This window comes from Cebus imitator, unplaced genomic scaffold, assembly GCF_001604975.1.
Source record: "Cebus imitator isolate Cc_AM_T3 unplaced genomic scaffold, Cebus_imitator-1.0 Scaffold139, whole genome shotgun sequence".
NCBI classification, from domain to species: domain Eukaryota; kingdom Metazoa; phylum Chordata; class Mammalia; order Primates; family Cebidae; genus Cebus; species Cebus imitator.
The window spans coordinates 815571-832757 of record NW_016107454.1 but is presented as its reverse complement, the minus strand read 5'-3'; the positions used below and the strand labels follow the sequence as shown (position 1 = coordinate 832757).

General features: G+C 44.9%; 1 protein-coding gene across 1 annotated transcript in view; it reads right to left on the bottom strand.

The window, feature by feature from the left end:
- ALLC (allantoicase) overlaps positions 1 to 15710 on the bottom strand; it is a 38338-nt gene extending 22628 nt beyond the window's left edge. The window contains exons 1-6 of the mRNA XM_017541991.2: positions 15620 to 15710; positions 13475 to 13525; positions 8451 to 8538; positions 6114 to 6239; positions 4408 to 4487; positions 3366 to 3498 (exon numbers count right to left, since the gene is read on the bottom strand). Of these exons, the coding sequence (XP_017397480.1) occupies positions 3366 to 3498; positions 4408 to 4487; positions 6114 to 6239; positions 8451 to 8538; positions 13475 to 13525; positions 15620 to 15709 (568 nt within the window). The 5' untranslated portion in view covers position 15710. The remainder of the gene's footprint in view (positions 1 to 3365; positions 3499 to 4407; positions 4488 to 6113; positions 6240 to 8450; positions 8539 to 13474; positions 13526 to 15619) is intronic.
- Between the last annotated feature and the right edge of the window lie 1477 nt (positions 15711 to 17187).

The following is a 17187-nucleotide window of genomic DNA, read 5'->3' as shown; positions in this document are numbered from 1 at the left end:
AAAAAAAAAAAAAAAAAAAAAAAGCTGAAGGCATCACACTACCTGATTTGAAAATGTGCTGTGAAGGTATATAACCAAATCAGCATGGTAATGGCATAAAAACAGACACACAATACAGAACCCAGATATAATTCCACACATTTACAGCCAGCTCATTTTCAACAAAGGCGCCAAGAACATGAAACGGGGAACAGTCTCTTCAGTAAAGGGTGCTGGGAAAACTGGATAACCACATGCAGAAGAATGAAACTAGACCCCTATCTCTCACCATATGCAAAATAAAATCAAAATGGATTAAAACCTTAACTCTAAGACCTGAAACTGAAAACTCTAGAAGAAAACATTGGAAAAATGCTCTAGGACATTGGTCTTGGCAAATATTTGAGTGAAGAAGCACAGGCGACAATAGGAAAAATAGACAAATGGGATGACATCAAGCTAAAATGCTACTGTGCAGCAAGGAAATGACAAAGTGAAGCGACAACCCACAAAATAGGAAAAAATATATTTGCAAACTATCCAACAGAGAAGGGATTCATAACAAGAATGTATAAGGACAACTCAATAGCTAACAATTCAGTAGCAAAAAAAAATTATAAATGAGCAAAAGATATGAACAGATATTTCTCAAAAGAAGACATACAAATTGACCACAGGTATATTTTTAAAATGTTCAACATCTCTAATCATCAGAAAAATGCAACTCAAAACCGCAATGAAATGTCATTCCACCTCAATTAAAATGGCGTTTGACATGGTTTGGCTCTGTATCCCCATTCAAATCTCATCTCTAATTGTAATCCCCACACGTCAAGGGAGAGACCTGGTGAGAGGTGATTGGATCATGGAGTGGTTTTTCCCATGCTGTTCTTGTGATAGGGATTTCTCGTGAGATCTGATGGTTTAAAAGTGGCACTTCCCCCTTTTTCTCTCCCTCTCCCTCTCCCTCTCCCTCTCTCTCTCCTGCCACCATGTAAGACATGCCTTGCTTCCCCTTCTCTTTCTGCCATGATTGTAATTTTCCTGAGGCCTCTCCCACTATGTAGAACTGTGAGTCATTTAAACCTCTTTTGTTCGTAAGTTATCCAGTCTCAAGTAGTATCTTTATAGCAATGTGAGAGCAGACTAATACAGCTTTTAATTAAGAATGGAGAATAGTGGATGTTAGCAAGGATGTGGAGAAAGTGAAGCTCATGTACACTATTGGTGAGAATGTAAATTAGTACACTCACTATGGGAAACTGAAAATTCCTCAAAAAACTAAAAGCAGAACAACAATAGATTCATCCAGCAATCTCACTACTGTATATACTGTATATCCAAAAGAAAGAAAATCAATATGTGGAAGAGATGTCTGCACTTCCATGTTTATGTGACACTGTTTACAATGTTGTGGCCAAAATATGAAATCAAACTAAGTGCTCATTAATGGACAAATAGATTTAAAAAGTGGGATATATACACAACGGATTGGAGATGGATACCCCATTCTCCATGATGTGATTATTATGCATTACCTGTATTATGCCTGTATTAAAACATTTCATGTACCCCATAAATATACATACCTACTATGTACCCATATTGAAAATAAAAAATTTTTAAAAAGAAAATATGGTACGTATACATATACCATGGAATACTACACAGCCGTAAAAAGGAATGAAATAATGGCATTCACAGCAACCTGGATGGAGTTGGAAATAATTATTCTAAGTGAAGTAGTTCAGGAATGGAAAACCAAACATCATATGTTCTCACAGGTAAGTAAGAGCTAAGCTATTAGTAAGTAAAGACATATAAAGACTTAAGAATCATACAACGGGAGGAGGGGTGGGGGTGAGGGATAAAATACTACACGTTGGTTACAGTGTACACTGCTCTGGTGATGGGGGCACCAAAATCTCAAAAATCACCACTAAAGAACTTGTCCATGTAACCAAGCACCAATTGTCCCCCCAAAAACCTATTGAAATTTGCTTAGGACAAGCGAATAGAGATCTGAAGAGAAACTTTTCCAAATAAAATATACAAATGGCCAGTAAGCATATGAAAAGATGCTCATCCTCATTAGTCATGAGGAAAATGCAAATCAAAACCACAATGAGATGCCACCTTACATCCGCTAGGATGAGAGCAAACAAAAGGTAAGAGAGGAAGTGTTGGGAAAGATCGGGAGAAATCAGCACTCCCTCACGCGGGTGGTAAGAACGCAAAACGGTGCAGCGCTTTTGGAAAAGCCTAGTCATTCTTCAAACAGTTAAACACGGAGCTATCATATGACCCAGAAATTCCAATTTTAAGCATACACTCGACAAATGAAAGCATATGTCCCCACAAAATCTTGTACACAAATGTTTATACCAGCATTATTCAAATTAGCCAACAGACACAAACAAGTGTCTGTCAACTAATGAATGGCCAAGCAAAATATGGTAGCGGCTGAGTATCCCTTATCTGAAATGCTGGAGACCAGAGTGTTTGGATTTCAGGGTTTTTTTAATACTTGTATTATACTTACAGGTAGAATATCCTAAATCTAAAATCTGAAATACTTCAATGAACATTTCCTTTGAGCATCATGTCAGCACTCGAAAAGTTTTGGATCTTGGAACATTTCAAATTTTGGGCTTTCTGATTTGAGATGCTCAACCTGTATATCCATACAATGGACTATTAGTTTTACACAAAAAGAAATGAAGTATTAATACACACTACAACGTGGATGAATCTTGAAAACATTATACTAAACGGAAGAAGTCAGACACAAGAGACCAGTATTATATAATTCCCATTTATATGAAATGTCCAAAATAGTCAAAGCTATCAAGACGGAAAGTAAATTAGTGGTTGCTTCAGGATAGGGGAGACGAGGGCTGGTAGCTGAAGGCTAAGGGGTTTATTTTCGAGGCGATAAAAATGTTCTAAAGTTATGGTGACGGTTGTACATGTCTATGCATATACTACAATCATTGATTGTACACTTCATATGGGTGAATTGCATCTTAATTATATCACAATAAAGCTATTAAAAATAAGATGAGTCATTTCTACATACCTGTACCCCCACATGCCACTTCGGCTGCTAATGTAACATACTTGTGAAATCTAGTCAGGATCTATCTAACCTAATACAACTTAGTTCCACCACATCCTAATTTACATGATAATGTTTCAATAACCACCTAGTGATGGGTTGATTAAAGCAAGAATTTTCTGGAACACAAAAAGGGCAAATTACAATCCTGAAATGCTAGAGAGATAAATCACCAAGAAGGAAAGAGCAATTCATTTCCTATTTTATAAACATATCAACATAAAATAAAGAAGCCATGGAACTGGAGATTAGTCCCTGTCACATTTACCTGGGAAAATGTTGAGTCTGATGTGAGTCCACCTCTGCTGGGAATTGGCAAGAAAATAGTTGTGGCCGGAAGCAGGGTTTCCTGGCTTAAGCTCTGTCATGGGAACCAAGTAACTCCAGTCATCAGATTTTAGCTAGAAATAAATATAGAAAGATCAGCAACTGCTCTTGAAAACAATAAATTCTGTCATCCTGTTGCCTCTGTGGGACTTAAGGGGCAGAGATACTTTGAAAAAAAAAATTAATGATGGATACCTAATGAAACACTTTAATAAAAACAGCACATATCAAGCCCATGTTTAATAATAAACAGAATAGAAGCCTATTTTGTTTTCACACTGATCAAAATAGCCAGTTGGTGATGGTGGCAGAGGCTTGCAAATGAAGGACAAGATCTCAGACCCCTCCTAATGTCTTCACCTTGAGGAGCAGTGACATGAACATTCAAATAAAAACCAGGGCTATTGCCATGCACCCTGACATCTGGGGAAATCTGTTGGCCTGAACCTTGCGATAATTTTCTCTAGGTCAGCACTTCTCAAATCAGAGGCCCTGTTTACTGTTACTGTTATTTACTTTCCTGTCTGTTATGGATCAACATTTCTGTAAAAAACAATACAAATTAATTATTAAATAAACTTAAAAAAAAAAAAAAAAATAGAATGTTCCAAAATGCAAGCCCTGTTTTTTCCCAACTGTTTTATTAAAGTCATCGCACACAAAAGTTACTTCATCAAGTTGCTGTAAGAACTGTTTAAACACTTATTGTGTTTCCATATGTGTGCTCATCGGGGCCAGCAGCCATTTGCGGGTGGCTGCTGGTGGGACTCTGAGAAGCAGGGCTCCACGTCCCTAATGGGCCATGATGCTTACTCTTCCCAGGTTGAATGAACCACTGAGATTTTGTAAGACCACAGCGGGTAAGCAAATGATGTGGGGAGCCCCAGGGTGGGGTGTCGCCTTGCACAGCCAGGTGTACAGAGCAGTTTCCCTACTGTCCTAACAGCTGGTGACAAGACCCAATTCCTTTGGGTGGGAGGTACCTCAGCAATGGCTTCAAACTCCTCGGGTGTGGCCGCGGCTCCGGTCCTGATTCCTCTTTCTGGAATTTCTGGTAGTTTATCTATAGTCGGATTGACCATTCAGGATTAAGATTAGAGTTCAAAATCAAAGAGAATCTACTCTCTTCGTGGGTTGTATGGTAATTCTCACTTTGCAAATAACACTGAAGATATTTCGAAGTATCGAATGATCAAAGTAATAGACACACTTGTTGAAGTTCCTCAATATTTGATATAGTAACACAGTCATTTCAAAAAGCAGTGCAATATGTTTGATACTACATTTGCTTGTCAAATAGTAAATGTCATCTCCAAGTTAGCTCAAACTTCAACAAGTTTATCACATCACTAGAGTTTTCAAAGTTGGACTATTACAAAGGCAATTCCAGAAACACCAACTCTCCCAGTGCCTCCTTAGAATTCATAATTGGGCAATTCAGAAATAGAAGCACTCATGGACAATTGAGGGGCTTGCCAAAACAGCCTTATTCGTTTGTCATTGGTCATTTTTTGCTTTTAGAGTAACATCTCATAGCATCACTTACCTTTCAGGTGCCCCAGCCATTTTCGGGGATCAGCACCGGGGATCATGTCCACAGAACCTCTTGCCCTACTGTGCACGTTGCACGTTCAGTGTAAACTTGCCAACCAACATTGACTTAACTTCCCTAAGTACGTGTATAAACACACACATAGCTGTTCATGTTTTTTAAAAAATTAATGCTAAAGTCAACATCAGATATCTATTAAAGGAATAAAAATACAGGTCTGTGGAGACAAAGTGACTCCATCTTGGACGTGACCTGCCATGTTGATGTCTGATTAATGTCTGATGTCAATCCTATCCATATGATTCCAACTTCATTTACTGTCCTTAGTCCGGAACATGTGGACTTTGATGTTATCGCGCAAGTCAGAGGCTATGCCGCACACAGCACTCTTCCCCATCCTGGAGGCTGCCTTCATTTGTCCTGCTAGAGCACACAGACACTTTCCCTAGAGCATGTGAGCCCTGGATCTGGGGAGTAACAGTGCACAGACCTAGCCATCTCACGCTTCTGTCTGTAAGTCCCCCCAATAAAACACCTGTTACCAACAAACCGGATTTGTCGGCCTCTTTCTTTGGTTTCTTGGCTTCTTTGGCACCTGAGGTCTGCACTGTGCATATGGCCTTTTCACAGAATAGTTCTTATTTATAGAGCCTGTGGGATTCATATGCCCAGCAATCCAAGATGCAGATAGGAACCCTTATGAAAAATGCCATAGCAGCTGCCCCATCACATGCACCGGGACAGCCCAAAGCAAGGCTGGTGCTGCTCACCCACAGCCATCCCAGACATGGCTCCACATCAGCCAGGTCGTCTGAGGCACAACCCACTCCCTTCTGCCCACCCAGCAACCTGCTCACCCACGTTCCAGGGATAATAGCCTGCCTCTGTGTGAGGCCTAAGGACCGTGGGAATGACAAAATCTATATCCGGCCAAAGAACGCTGTTAAGCCACAAATCAGAAACCACAGAGCCCTCTATTAGGAGTCCCAGTCCTACCGCCCTGTTATGGAAGTGTCATGGTCAGTTCCTGAAGCTGTCTGGGTCATATCAAAAGTGAGCAGTTGTTGAGGTGTGGCTGGCCAGAGGAACCATGTGACTCCATAATTCTCATTTGGGGGACAGTGGTTCCTACATCACCTTCTTCCAAGTTTGCTGCTTGAATTGACATCCGAGGAGCGTAATCTCCCATGAAGTAAGAAACGTCCACGTCGAAGCCCCGGATGACTCCTTGGATCCCCAGCCTGAGGACGCACCAGTCGTGACCTGCGCAATGCAGAGGACAGAGCAGCCTCATTAGGGCCGATGCAGCAGATGCCGCACATGAGGCGGCGCACCCCACACGCACCTGGCCCACAGCAGGGACCACTTCTGTCCATCACAGGGAAACCTGCTAGGGTAGTTCTTAGCGAATATGACTGCAGGATCTCTCATAACCTGGCCACATGTGACCACCATTCCCCAACAGAAATCCTCAGTTCAAGCCAGACCAGAAAATGCGTAGGCCTGGGATTCAGGAAGACCTGATTCTGGTTCCAAATGGATCATTTCCTATGACTGTCCTTGGCAAATTTACCTCTTAGAGTTGAGAATCTCATTTTCTCAAGACAACTGTAAATTAGAGTTGCCATTAACTTCCATAAAGCTTAGATTACGTGGTGTGATGTAGAAAGCACCTCGCCAAGCTCAGCAGGTAGTAAGCAGGGCTGGTTCTCCTGCAGACACTGTGTTCGTTGTCATCTCAAGCTCAGGAATTGCCACAGTGCCCTCCAGCCCCCAGCCCCCCATGGGCCAGACACCCTGCCTGCATCTACCAAAGCCTTCTGAGTCTTGGAGTCAGGTCTGCCACTAAGGAGTTCTTGGTTTTTTGCTGCCAGATATAAAACCATCTTAAAATGTCCACATTGATTAGAAATTAATACTACCTCAAGTACTGTAGAAAGTTAGAAACAAACAAACACATTCAAAAGTGGGTGAAGAATATGAACAGACACTTCTCAAAAGAAGACATATATGAGGCCAACAAACATGAAAAAATGTTCATCATCACTGGTCATTAGAGAAATGCAAATCAAAACCACATTGAGATATCACCTCATGCCAGTTAGAATGGTGATCATTAAAAAATCTAGAGACAACAGATGCTGGAGAGGATGTGGAGAAATAGGCACACTTTTACACTGTTGGTGGGAGTGTAAATTAGTTCAACCATTGTGGAAGATAGTGTGGCAATTCCTCAAGGATCTAGAAATAGAAATTCCATTTGACCCAGCAATCCCATTACTGAGTATATATCCAAAGGATTATAAATCGTTCTACTATAAAGACACACACAGACGTATGTTTATTGTGGCACTGTATACAATATCAAAGACCTGGAACCAACCCAAATGCCCATGAATGATAGACTGGATAAAGAAAATGTTGCACATAGACACCATGAAACACTATGCAGCCATAAAAAAAGATGAATTCATGTCCTTTGTAGGGACATGGATGAACCTGGAAACCATCATACTCAGCAAACTGACACAGAACAGAAAACCAAACACCACATGTTCTCACTCATAGGAGGGTGTTGAACAATGAGAACACGTGGACTCAGGGAGAGGAACATCACACACTGGGGGCAGTGGAGGGGCACTAGGGGAGGGACAGTGGGGGGTGGGGAGGGATAACATGGGGAGGAATGCCAGATATAGATGAAGGGGGGATGGAGGCAGCAAACCACCTGGTTGTGTATGTACCTATGCAACACCTTGCATGATCTGTACATGTACCCCAGAACCTAAAGTACAATTAAAAAGAGAGAGAGAAAAAAAACAGAAAGTTAGAAAACTAGAATTATCGAAAATTTCTGTAATATTTGACATACTAGCAAGTAAAAACTCAATTATCAGCCTAATGCCTGGATTTGTTTGCTTTTCTTCACATTCGAAAGGTATATTTTGATTGAGACTGAGAGTAGCAATGAATAAAAATCACGTCTCACAGTAAAGTAAAAGGCAGCAGGTACAGCAGTGAAGGACAGACCCTGGCCCAGCTCCCAGCTTATCTTCCTAACAGTGTGCCCTGGGCTGAGTCCAGGAATCTGTTTCCACGGCAGTTAAATGGGATTAAGGAGACCTACTCTGGAGGGCGGTGGTGAGGACCCGGGAGATGCATGCGGACTGAGGTCTGTCTGCCACGTTGCTCAGTTAAAATCCTCTCTTCTTTCCATCTGCAGACCTCACCAGCATTTTCATTTTCCCAACAAAGTGCTTCTCACCCTTTGTGCCTGGTGGGACTTGAGTGACCCAGGCTCGCGCCACCCCTTCCTGACTTACAGACTGCTGTTCAGATAGGGACATCCAAGATTACAGAGCACTCCAAGGGCCCCAAGTTAAAGCTGACCCGAAACGGACGCTGGCTTTGCAACAGCCCGTTTTTAACTTTGCAGTGTTGGATGCACTGCAATGAATGAGCCACTGTTATTACCTGGAATCCTTTTCCTCCTGGTCTCCCAGCCATCCATCCATTTCCCAAACTCAGTATATTCATGCTCTTTATAGCACGGGCTGTCACTCTAGGGCAAAAACACACAAGTTGATAATTAACATTCACGTGCTCTCCTGGTTTCCAGCATGTGCACTTCTGTCCCACAGGGCCAGAGGAATGGTGCATGCACGGGTCTAGGGGAGCCTCTGCCACCACCTTCATGTCCAGCTAGCCCCTTCCAGATGGAGGGATGCCTCTGCTTTTATCATCTTCAGAGAAAGAAATGTTACTTCTTTGTGGACCTCAGCACACAAAACTGACCACTGATAGCAGCAGGTACAACCACATCACCAGGCACTCTGTGGGCCCCACAAATGCAATTTCCAACAGCAACCTACATGGTATTAAAGTGAGAGAGGCTGGTCAGATTTCCAAGCAGGCCAGGTAGACTATTCAATAAGGAATTCCTCCAAAGTCATCAGAAGAGCAGGCTGGACGCTCAGGGTCCAGGTGAACACACACAGCACACTCTGCAAGCCATGAGGAAATGCATAAGCTCTGACGCCCCACAAAGCCTCCTTAGACCGCTGAGCGCCCTTCTTCACCTTCCAGAATGAGGAGAAAGAATAAACACATCCTTGCAGGAGTGTCCTGAAGTTGAATAACCAACATGAAAGACCCTTGAATGGTGTGGATGCTCAGAAGCTTTCGCACTTGGCGGGTGGCCCAGCGTGAGGATACGTTTCCTGTTTCCATCAAGTCGTGCAAAGAGGATCTTATGCTCCTGCTTAAGGAGCTCCCCAAGCAGGAGCAGAGGCAGGGACTAGAGGTAGCCAGGCCCGGGGTGGAGGGGTCCTCTGATGGGAGCTGCTGCATGTGACGCTTCCCAGGGACCCCGCCAGATCCCAGGTGTGCCACCCAGCCCAGCCTCTCAGACAGGGACCTGTGGCCAACGGTAACCGCACTCCTGTGCCTCAGTGTTTCTCCTCCATCAAATGCAAACAGCCATTGTGCTATCTACCGCCCACGGCTGTGGTCAGCCTTATATGTGCCTGGCACATAGTAAGTGCCAAGTATTTAGCGTTATACATGAAAGTTGATGGTATTTTGAACGTTATGACAATCAAATCACATTTTAAAGATAGTACACACTCCAGCCTTTTCATTATTCATCAGGAATTGCGAAACTCTGTTCTGGACCCAGAAGGAGAAAAGGAGGTACACCTCACACTTAAACCCCAGACCTCCAAGGCCCCAAACTTTTTGTGTTTAGTTTTGGTGGGAAGGTGTTTGTTTCGGGTGTGCTGCTGCTGCTGCTGTTGTGATTGGACTGAGACTGAGAGGTGTGAGGGACATTGGAGAAGCACGCCGCTGAACCAGTGGCAGGAAAACGGTGCTGCCGTAAAGCTGGCACAGGCCATGTGATGACAGACGTGTTTTTGTTTGTTTTTGTTTTTTGTTTTTTTTGAGACGGAGTTTTGCTCTGTCACCAGGCTGGAGTTTAGTGGCGCAATCTCGGCTCACTGCAGCCTCCACCTCCTGGGTTCAAGCAGTTCTTCTGCCTCAGCCTCCTGAGTAGCTGGGACCTGAGGCGCACGCCACCACGCCCAGGTAATTTTTTTGTACTTTTAGTAGAGACGGGGTTTCACCGTGTTGGCCAGGATGGTCTCGATCTCTTGACCCCGTGATCTGCCCACCTCGGCCTCCCAGAGTGCTGGGATTACAGAACGAGCCACCGCCCCCGGCTGACAGACGTGTTCTTAGAAAGAGAGAAAAACCAAGGACCAATCCCAGAGGTAGAACCACACAGGTGCACACACACTTGCACAGGATGTTTGCAATATCTGCAAAATGTCATCAACCTAAACGTGTATCAGCAGGGAGAGGAGACCACAACAATATGGACAGCTATTATTCGGCAGCCAAGAGGGTGGCCTGGACCCGCTGCAGCAGCACAGATGGGATTCACAAACACGCAATGAGACAAGCAAGCTCAGGGCGGGGCACGGTGGCTCACACCTGTAATCCCAGCAACTTGGGAGGCCGAGGCAGGAAGATTGCTTGAGCCCAGGAGCTCAAGACCTCATCTCTACAAAAAATTTAAAAATTAGCTAAGCATGGTGGTGTATGCCTGTAGTCCCAGCGAGGCAGGAGGATGGCTTGAGCCCAGGAAGTCAAGGCTGCAGTGGGCCATGACCGCACCACTGCACCCCAGCCTGACAGCCTGACCAAAGCGAGATCCAGCCCCACCCCACAAAAAAAAGTGTACAGAATGTTAAGTGCTTTGTGATAATATGTATATAAATTTTAAAATATATACATATTTATGAATATATATTTATTTAAGTGTATAAAATACATTAGAAGAATTATCTGTAACTGACTGAATGTTTGTCCCCTGCCAAAATTCGTATGCTGGCACCTAATCCCCATTGTGATGGGATTCAGAGGTGAGGACACTGGGAGGCAATAAGGTCATGAGGGTGGAGACCCCGGAATGAGATGAGTGCCCGTCCGGGAGGAGGCGGGAGATGGCCTTCTTCCTCTCTCTCCTCTGTCACCCAAGGGTATCACCAGCAGGTGGCCATCCCAAGGTGGCCTCACCAAACGCTGGAGCTGCCGCTGTTTCAGGCTCAGTCTCAGACTTCCAGCCCCCAGAACTTCCAAGAAATCACTGTGTGTAAGCCACCACCCATCTGCAGTATTTTGTTTTAGCAGCCCCAACTGTCTAAAGCTTTCTCCAACCCTACAACAGTGTCAATGGTGGGAAGGGAGGGGGCGGATTGGCATTCAAGTTGGAGGCGAAAGGTGAACTTTACATTTATCTGTAATGTTATGTTTTTCAAAAAGGAAAAATATAGATAGATATATATATATGTATTTATATATATATATATATATAAATATATTTCTCGTGATTTTATGGTGTGACTATATATACATGTGTGTGTGTTTATATTGTGTATGCTCAAGAATAAAATATAAGAAACAATGCCCCACCCTCTCTCTCTGCCACTCTATTCCCAAGCCCACCTCTCTTCACAGATAATCACATCTCACTGTTTGATATGTGTGCCTTCAAACCCTGTCTTATGCACATAAAATATACATGGATGTCTCTTGTTGCCAGTGAATGCAGAGCTTGCCTTTTTTTTTTTTTTTTTTTGAGACGAGGGTCTCACTGTCACCCAGGCTGGAGCGCAGTGTCATGATGATGGCTCAGTGAAGCCTTGACCTCTTACGCTCAAGCAGTCCTCCCAGCTCAGCCTTCCTAGTAGCTGGGACTACAGTACACACAGCCATGGCTGGCTCACTGTTTTTATTTTTAGAAATGGGATCTTGCTTTGTTGCCCAGGCTGGTCCCAAATTCCTAGGCTCAAGTGATCCTCCTGCCTTGGCCTCCCAAGGTGCTGGGATGGCAGTTGTGAGCCACAGTGCCAGGCCTGACTCATTCTAGTAGCCACATAATAGTCCATGTCTGGAAGAGCTGTAATTTCTTTAGTTCCCTATCAATGAACGTTTAGGTTGGCTATCTCCTCTCCAAACAATATCAGAATGAATGTTTATTTCTACCTATATCTGCCCACTCGTGCAAACGATGTAAATCCGTGGGACAGCTAGGTCAAGGTGTGAGTGCCCTTAAGTATTTCAAAGATAGGACGTGTGGTAAAATGGTAAGAACTTTGGCCTTTAGAAACTGTGCGACCTACAACAAGTTAATTCACATTTCCCTTCCTCATTTGATTTTCGCCTTCTCCCTCTCAGGGCCAAACTTCGACTTGCTCTGGACACAGCCAGGTCCTGCCCAGATAGACAGCAGCCACCTCACCAGGGTGACGAGAGCCGCTGCCCACACTGGAGACCCGGGGGCCCCAGCCACAGTCATGCGTGCCGTACGTCGGCACGAACTCAACGTGCACCTGTGCTTGTCTCTCCACTCAGGAGAACCCGCATCTCCACACTGCGTGCGACACAGCAGTAGGACTCCAGCAGAGCCACCATTTCCCCTCTGTGTTCGTCAGCATTTTCTCTATTTGTTTAATAAGCTGTCCTGCACTTTTATAATTAGGCAGGTAAGACATATCCCAGAAAACTCAAGGCATAGATCAGTTTTCTCCCTAACACAGATTATGAAATTCACCTTGGCCAGAAGAGCAGTATTTGAGGACTTTGGTATTTTCCCCTTGAAACAATGCAGTTCTGGGCCAGGTGCGGTGGCTCACACCTGTAATCCTAGCACTTTGGGAGGCCAAGGCCGGCGGATCACCTGAGGTCAGGAGTTCAAGATCAGCCTGACCAACATGGAGAAACCCCGTCTCTACTAAAAATACAAAAAATTCACCGCATGTTCTGACTCACAGTCAGGTGTTGAACAATGAGAACACATGGACACAGGGAGGGGACCACTACACACTGGGGTCTGTCGGGGGGAAATTGGGGAGGGACGGTGGGGGGTGGGAAGCTGGGGAGAGATAGCAAGGGGAGAAATGCCAGATATAGGTGAAGGGGAGGAGAGCAGCAAATCACACTGCCATGTGTGTACCTATGCAACAATCTTGCATGTTCTTAACATGTACCCCAAAACCTAAAATGCAATTAAAAAGAAAAAATTTAAAAAATAAAAAATAAAATGTGTTATTAAAAAAAAAATTAGCTGGGCATGGTGGCACATGCCTATAATCCCAGCTACCTGGGAGGCTGAGGCAGGAGAATCGCTTGAGCCTAGGAGACAGAGGTTGTGGTGAGCTGAGATCACGCCATTGCACTCCAGCCTGGGCAACAAGAGTGAAATTCTGTCTCAAAAAAAAACACACAGTCCCAAATTCTGTGGTCAGATCCCTGTCTCTGCTGTATTTTGCTGTGAGTTCATGCTGATTTGCATGTCTTTTTAATGTTCTATACACTAATTTGTTGGTGCATATCACATGACTCTAATCTCAAATATACAGGTAGATTTTAATTAACATGGCTGCATAGATTTCTCTACATCAAACCTTACATTGCAGAATGCCAATTTACAATACCTTTATGAGGTTTTCTGCAGGAGCAAAAAAGTCATCTGTTGCAAATAAAATCTAGACAAAGAAAGAAAGAAATAAAGATAGGGTAACCATAAATCTGAAACCATTTTATTTTATTCTCTAGTGAAACATTATAAGATGAAGTAAAAAGAAAGCTTGAAGTCGCCTAGGAGAAGCGTCACGGCTGCAGTTAAGCCATGATGCCTTTAAATGTTTCCATGGCATTGCCTCCTCCGTCTTCTCTTCCCACCCTTTTTTCTGATTCCCCTTTACTGTCTGGAGGTGAGAGCACTAACTTCTTACACTCTGGAAGCAAATAAACCAACTTTCCTTTTTTCATGAACCAGAGGTTTTGTGGTACTTTTACAAGCAGAGCAATGGCCTAAAAAGCTCTGGATCACACAGGTGGTTGGTGGCTCTGTGTTCTCCACAAAGGCCACCATAGGCCACCCTGCAGGTGGGCTGTCCTGGTCATTCATCCACCAAAGCAGGGTCGTTTTGAGAGTGAGGTTGATGCTACTCATTGCACACCCAGAAAACAAGGTAAACCAGATTTTCCTGAGCAAAACAGGCTGTGGTCACCCCGACCAACCCAGGACTCAGTGCTGCTGCAGCCTGGAGGGCACCCTGCCCCAGGCTCTGTCTCCAGCCCAGGAATTCAAAAGGCAGGAAGAACGAGCTGCTTCGCAGCTGCCAGCTGTTTCGGTGGCAGAGTCAAGGGGAGACCTGATGCATGGGGTGACCTGTGCCAGGGTTCAAATGGCAGGTAGGGGGACATATCGGGGTCCACCCTGCTCCATGTTTCCCTGTGTGTCCTCAGCAGAAGCCTTCAGAGGGCACATGGGGCCACTCCCAACTCTCCGGACTCATGCTCCCAACTCTCCTCACAAATGCCCAATGTGTTCTTGAAACACTGAGCCCCCTGGAGTATGTGGGCTCCCTTGCTCCTTCTCACATGCACCTCTGCCTGAAGTGCCCTGCGCCCTGTCCCTGCCTGCCAGCTGCTCTCCGGCAAGCCACCCCCAGCAGCACATGTGTGGTCCTTCCCTATCCCTCCCACCCCAACTCCTACTGTGGGCCTGCCCACAGCTGAAGTCCACCTGCTCTCCCAACACCCTGGCCTTATGCTAGTCATGGCACTGGTCTGAACTTATATCTGTCTCCCTGCTAGAGTGTAAGCTTCCTGGGGAAAGGCACAGGGCCTTCCCTTTCTGTACCAGACAGAGTGTTTCTGAGTGCAGCCTGCACTCTAGCATCTATGTACAATATGTTTAATGAATTATCCAGGTGACCCTCATTACAATCTAGAGTCAGAGGACCGCCAGCCTAACAAGAGCTAGAGGACCTTCAATCTAACTAGAGTTAGAGAAACTCAGATCTAACAAGAGCTAGAGAAATTCCGACCTAACCAGAGCTAGAGGACCTCCGATCTAACTAGAGCTAGAGAAACTCAGATCTAACAAGAGCTAGAGAAACTCCGACCTAACCAGAGCTAGAGGACCTCCAATCTAACTAGAGCTAGAGAAACTCAGATCTAACTAGAGCTAGAGAAACTCTGATCTAACTAGAACTAGAGAAACTCAGATCTAACAAGAGCTAGAGAAACTCCAACCTAACTAGAGCTAGAGAACCTCCAATCTAACTAGAGCTAGAGGACCTCTGATCTAACTAGAGCTAGAGAAACTCCAATCTAACTAGAGCTGGAGGACCTCCGACCTAACTAGAACTAGAGAAACTCCAATCTAACTAGAGCTAGAGAAACTCCGATCTACATAGAGCTAGAGAAACTCAGATCTAACTAGAGCTAGAGGACCTCTGATCTAACTAGAGCTAGAGGACCTGTGATCTAAGAGCTAGAGGACTTCCGATCTAACTACGGCTAGAGGACCGCTGGCCTACCTAGAGCAGAGGACCACAGTTTGTCCCCCAAGAAAGACACAGAACCTAAGGCAGTGTTGTTCTTGCTGAGAATTATCACAGTTTAAGATAAATTCTTTGGAAGTCTTTCTTGCTAACCGGCTTCCTCAGACAGGCCATCCCTTAAGCCTGGTTCTTGCTGATTTTTGCATGAGGGCCTCTGCAGTGGTGAGTTGCACCCTTAGCATGGATGCATTATATGCTTATTCTAGCCATGAGAGACCCACTTACTTTTCCTCCTACAGATTCAGATGCCATGTCTATCAGCTGGGTGAAGTCCAGAAATCGGATCAATCTTCCCTCCTTTGGAGCATCGGCCATGTGTCCTGGAAGGGAAAGGGTAGCTCAGTCAGCCTCCAGGGCTTCAGGAGTGAGTGAGGCCTCATCCAGGCTCCTGATGCCAAGGTTTGAGACGTTCAAAAGGCAGGCAGTGACAGAACTGGATGTACTGTCAACTGGACCTGAAAGGTGCCCTCTGCTCGATGAGGTTGAACCTATAAGGGACTTTGCTTAAACACGCTGAAACAGGAAAGGAATTACAGCATGGCTTCCTTCTAAAGTATTTAAAACTAAAATATCACTAACTATACAAACCCAATCACCACAAAATGCAAAGTTTTCTTTTATTGTTTAAAAGGGAGAAACTATTTCCATTTAGAAAAGAATAACTTGCTTTTAATACTCTTTAAAAATTCAAAACACACATATTGAGATCCTGTGTGGTAGGTCCCAGCTAGGCATGGGGAACAGCGGAGCCTACCCGCCCACAAGAGCACCCCACATGGGAACAGAAGTCCACTGACAGGCAGGCTGGGCCACGCTCTGGAGCCAGCAGAGACTGAGTCACAGAGACATCTCCAGCCAGGGGGACTCGGGGCCATGCAGCCATGGCGGGTCCTAACACAGAACTTAGCCCAACTCCAGCACCCTCGTGTCGAGGTTGAGAAAGCAGAGACTTGGAGAACTGGGAAGAGACCCTGAGGGCAGCAGGGAGAGTGGGCACTGGCCCCAGGGCCTCCCTGCCCCTAAGCCAAGAGGTGGTCTTTGTTCCTAGCCTTTTTTCTACCCCTCTTGGTGAAAGAGAAAAACTACACAAAACATCTTACTAAGAACTATGTTCATTCACAAAGGAAGGAATACAAACAGCCCATGCACATGAGAAGTCAGCTCTTCCTTGAAATCACAGGAATATAATTAATGATAAAATACCATTTTGCCTATGAAACGGACACTTTTTTAAAGCAAACAGCTGCTTCCATAGTCCATTGTCAGGAAGCTGAATGGGAACAGCCCTTCCAGGGTGACTCAGTCACACCTGCAGATGGGAAGGCGCTCCCGCCATCCTGCTTCACTGGATCTTCCCCGAGTCCTGCTGCTGACGCCCCTGGGCTCACTGGAGTCTCCTTCTCATGTGCCCTCATCCCCTGGTAATGTCAACCAGACTTGTGGCTCCTAAGATCATCTGCACTTCAATTATCCCAAACGCATAGCGCCTTCCTGACATGAATTTCCATCTGCCAACTCAAAACCTTCCCTCTTGGATGTCGAATCGAATCTCAAAGCCGACAGTCCAGGCCTCAGCTCTGGCTCTTCCTCAGCCTGCCTCACCACAGCCTCCCACCTCAGGGAGAAGCAGCCCCATCCTCCCGGTTGCTGCAGCAAAAGCCTTGGTGGCATCTTCAGACCCCTTCCTCACACCCACAGTCTATGCAGCATCCTGTCCATCTGTCCATTGGACCCAGAACGTAGAATTATCTTTTTTTTTTTTTTTTTTTTTTTTTCAGATGGAGTCTCCCTCT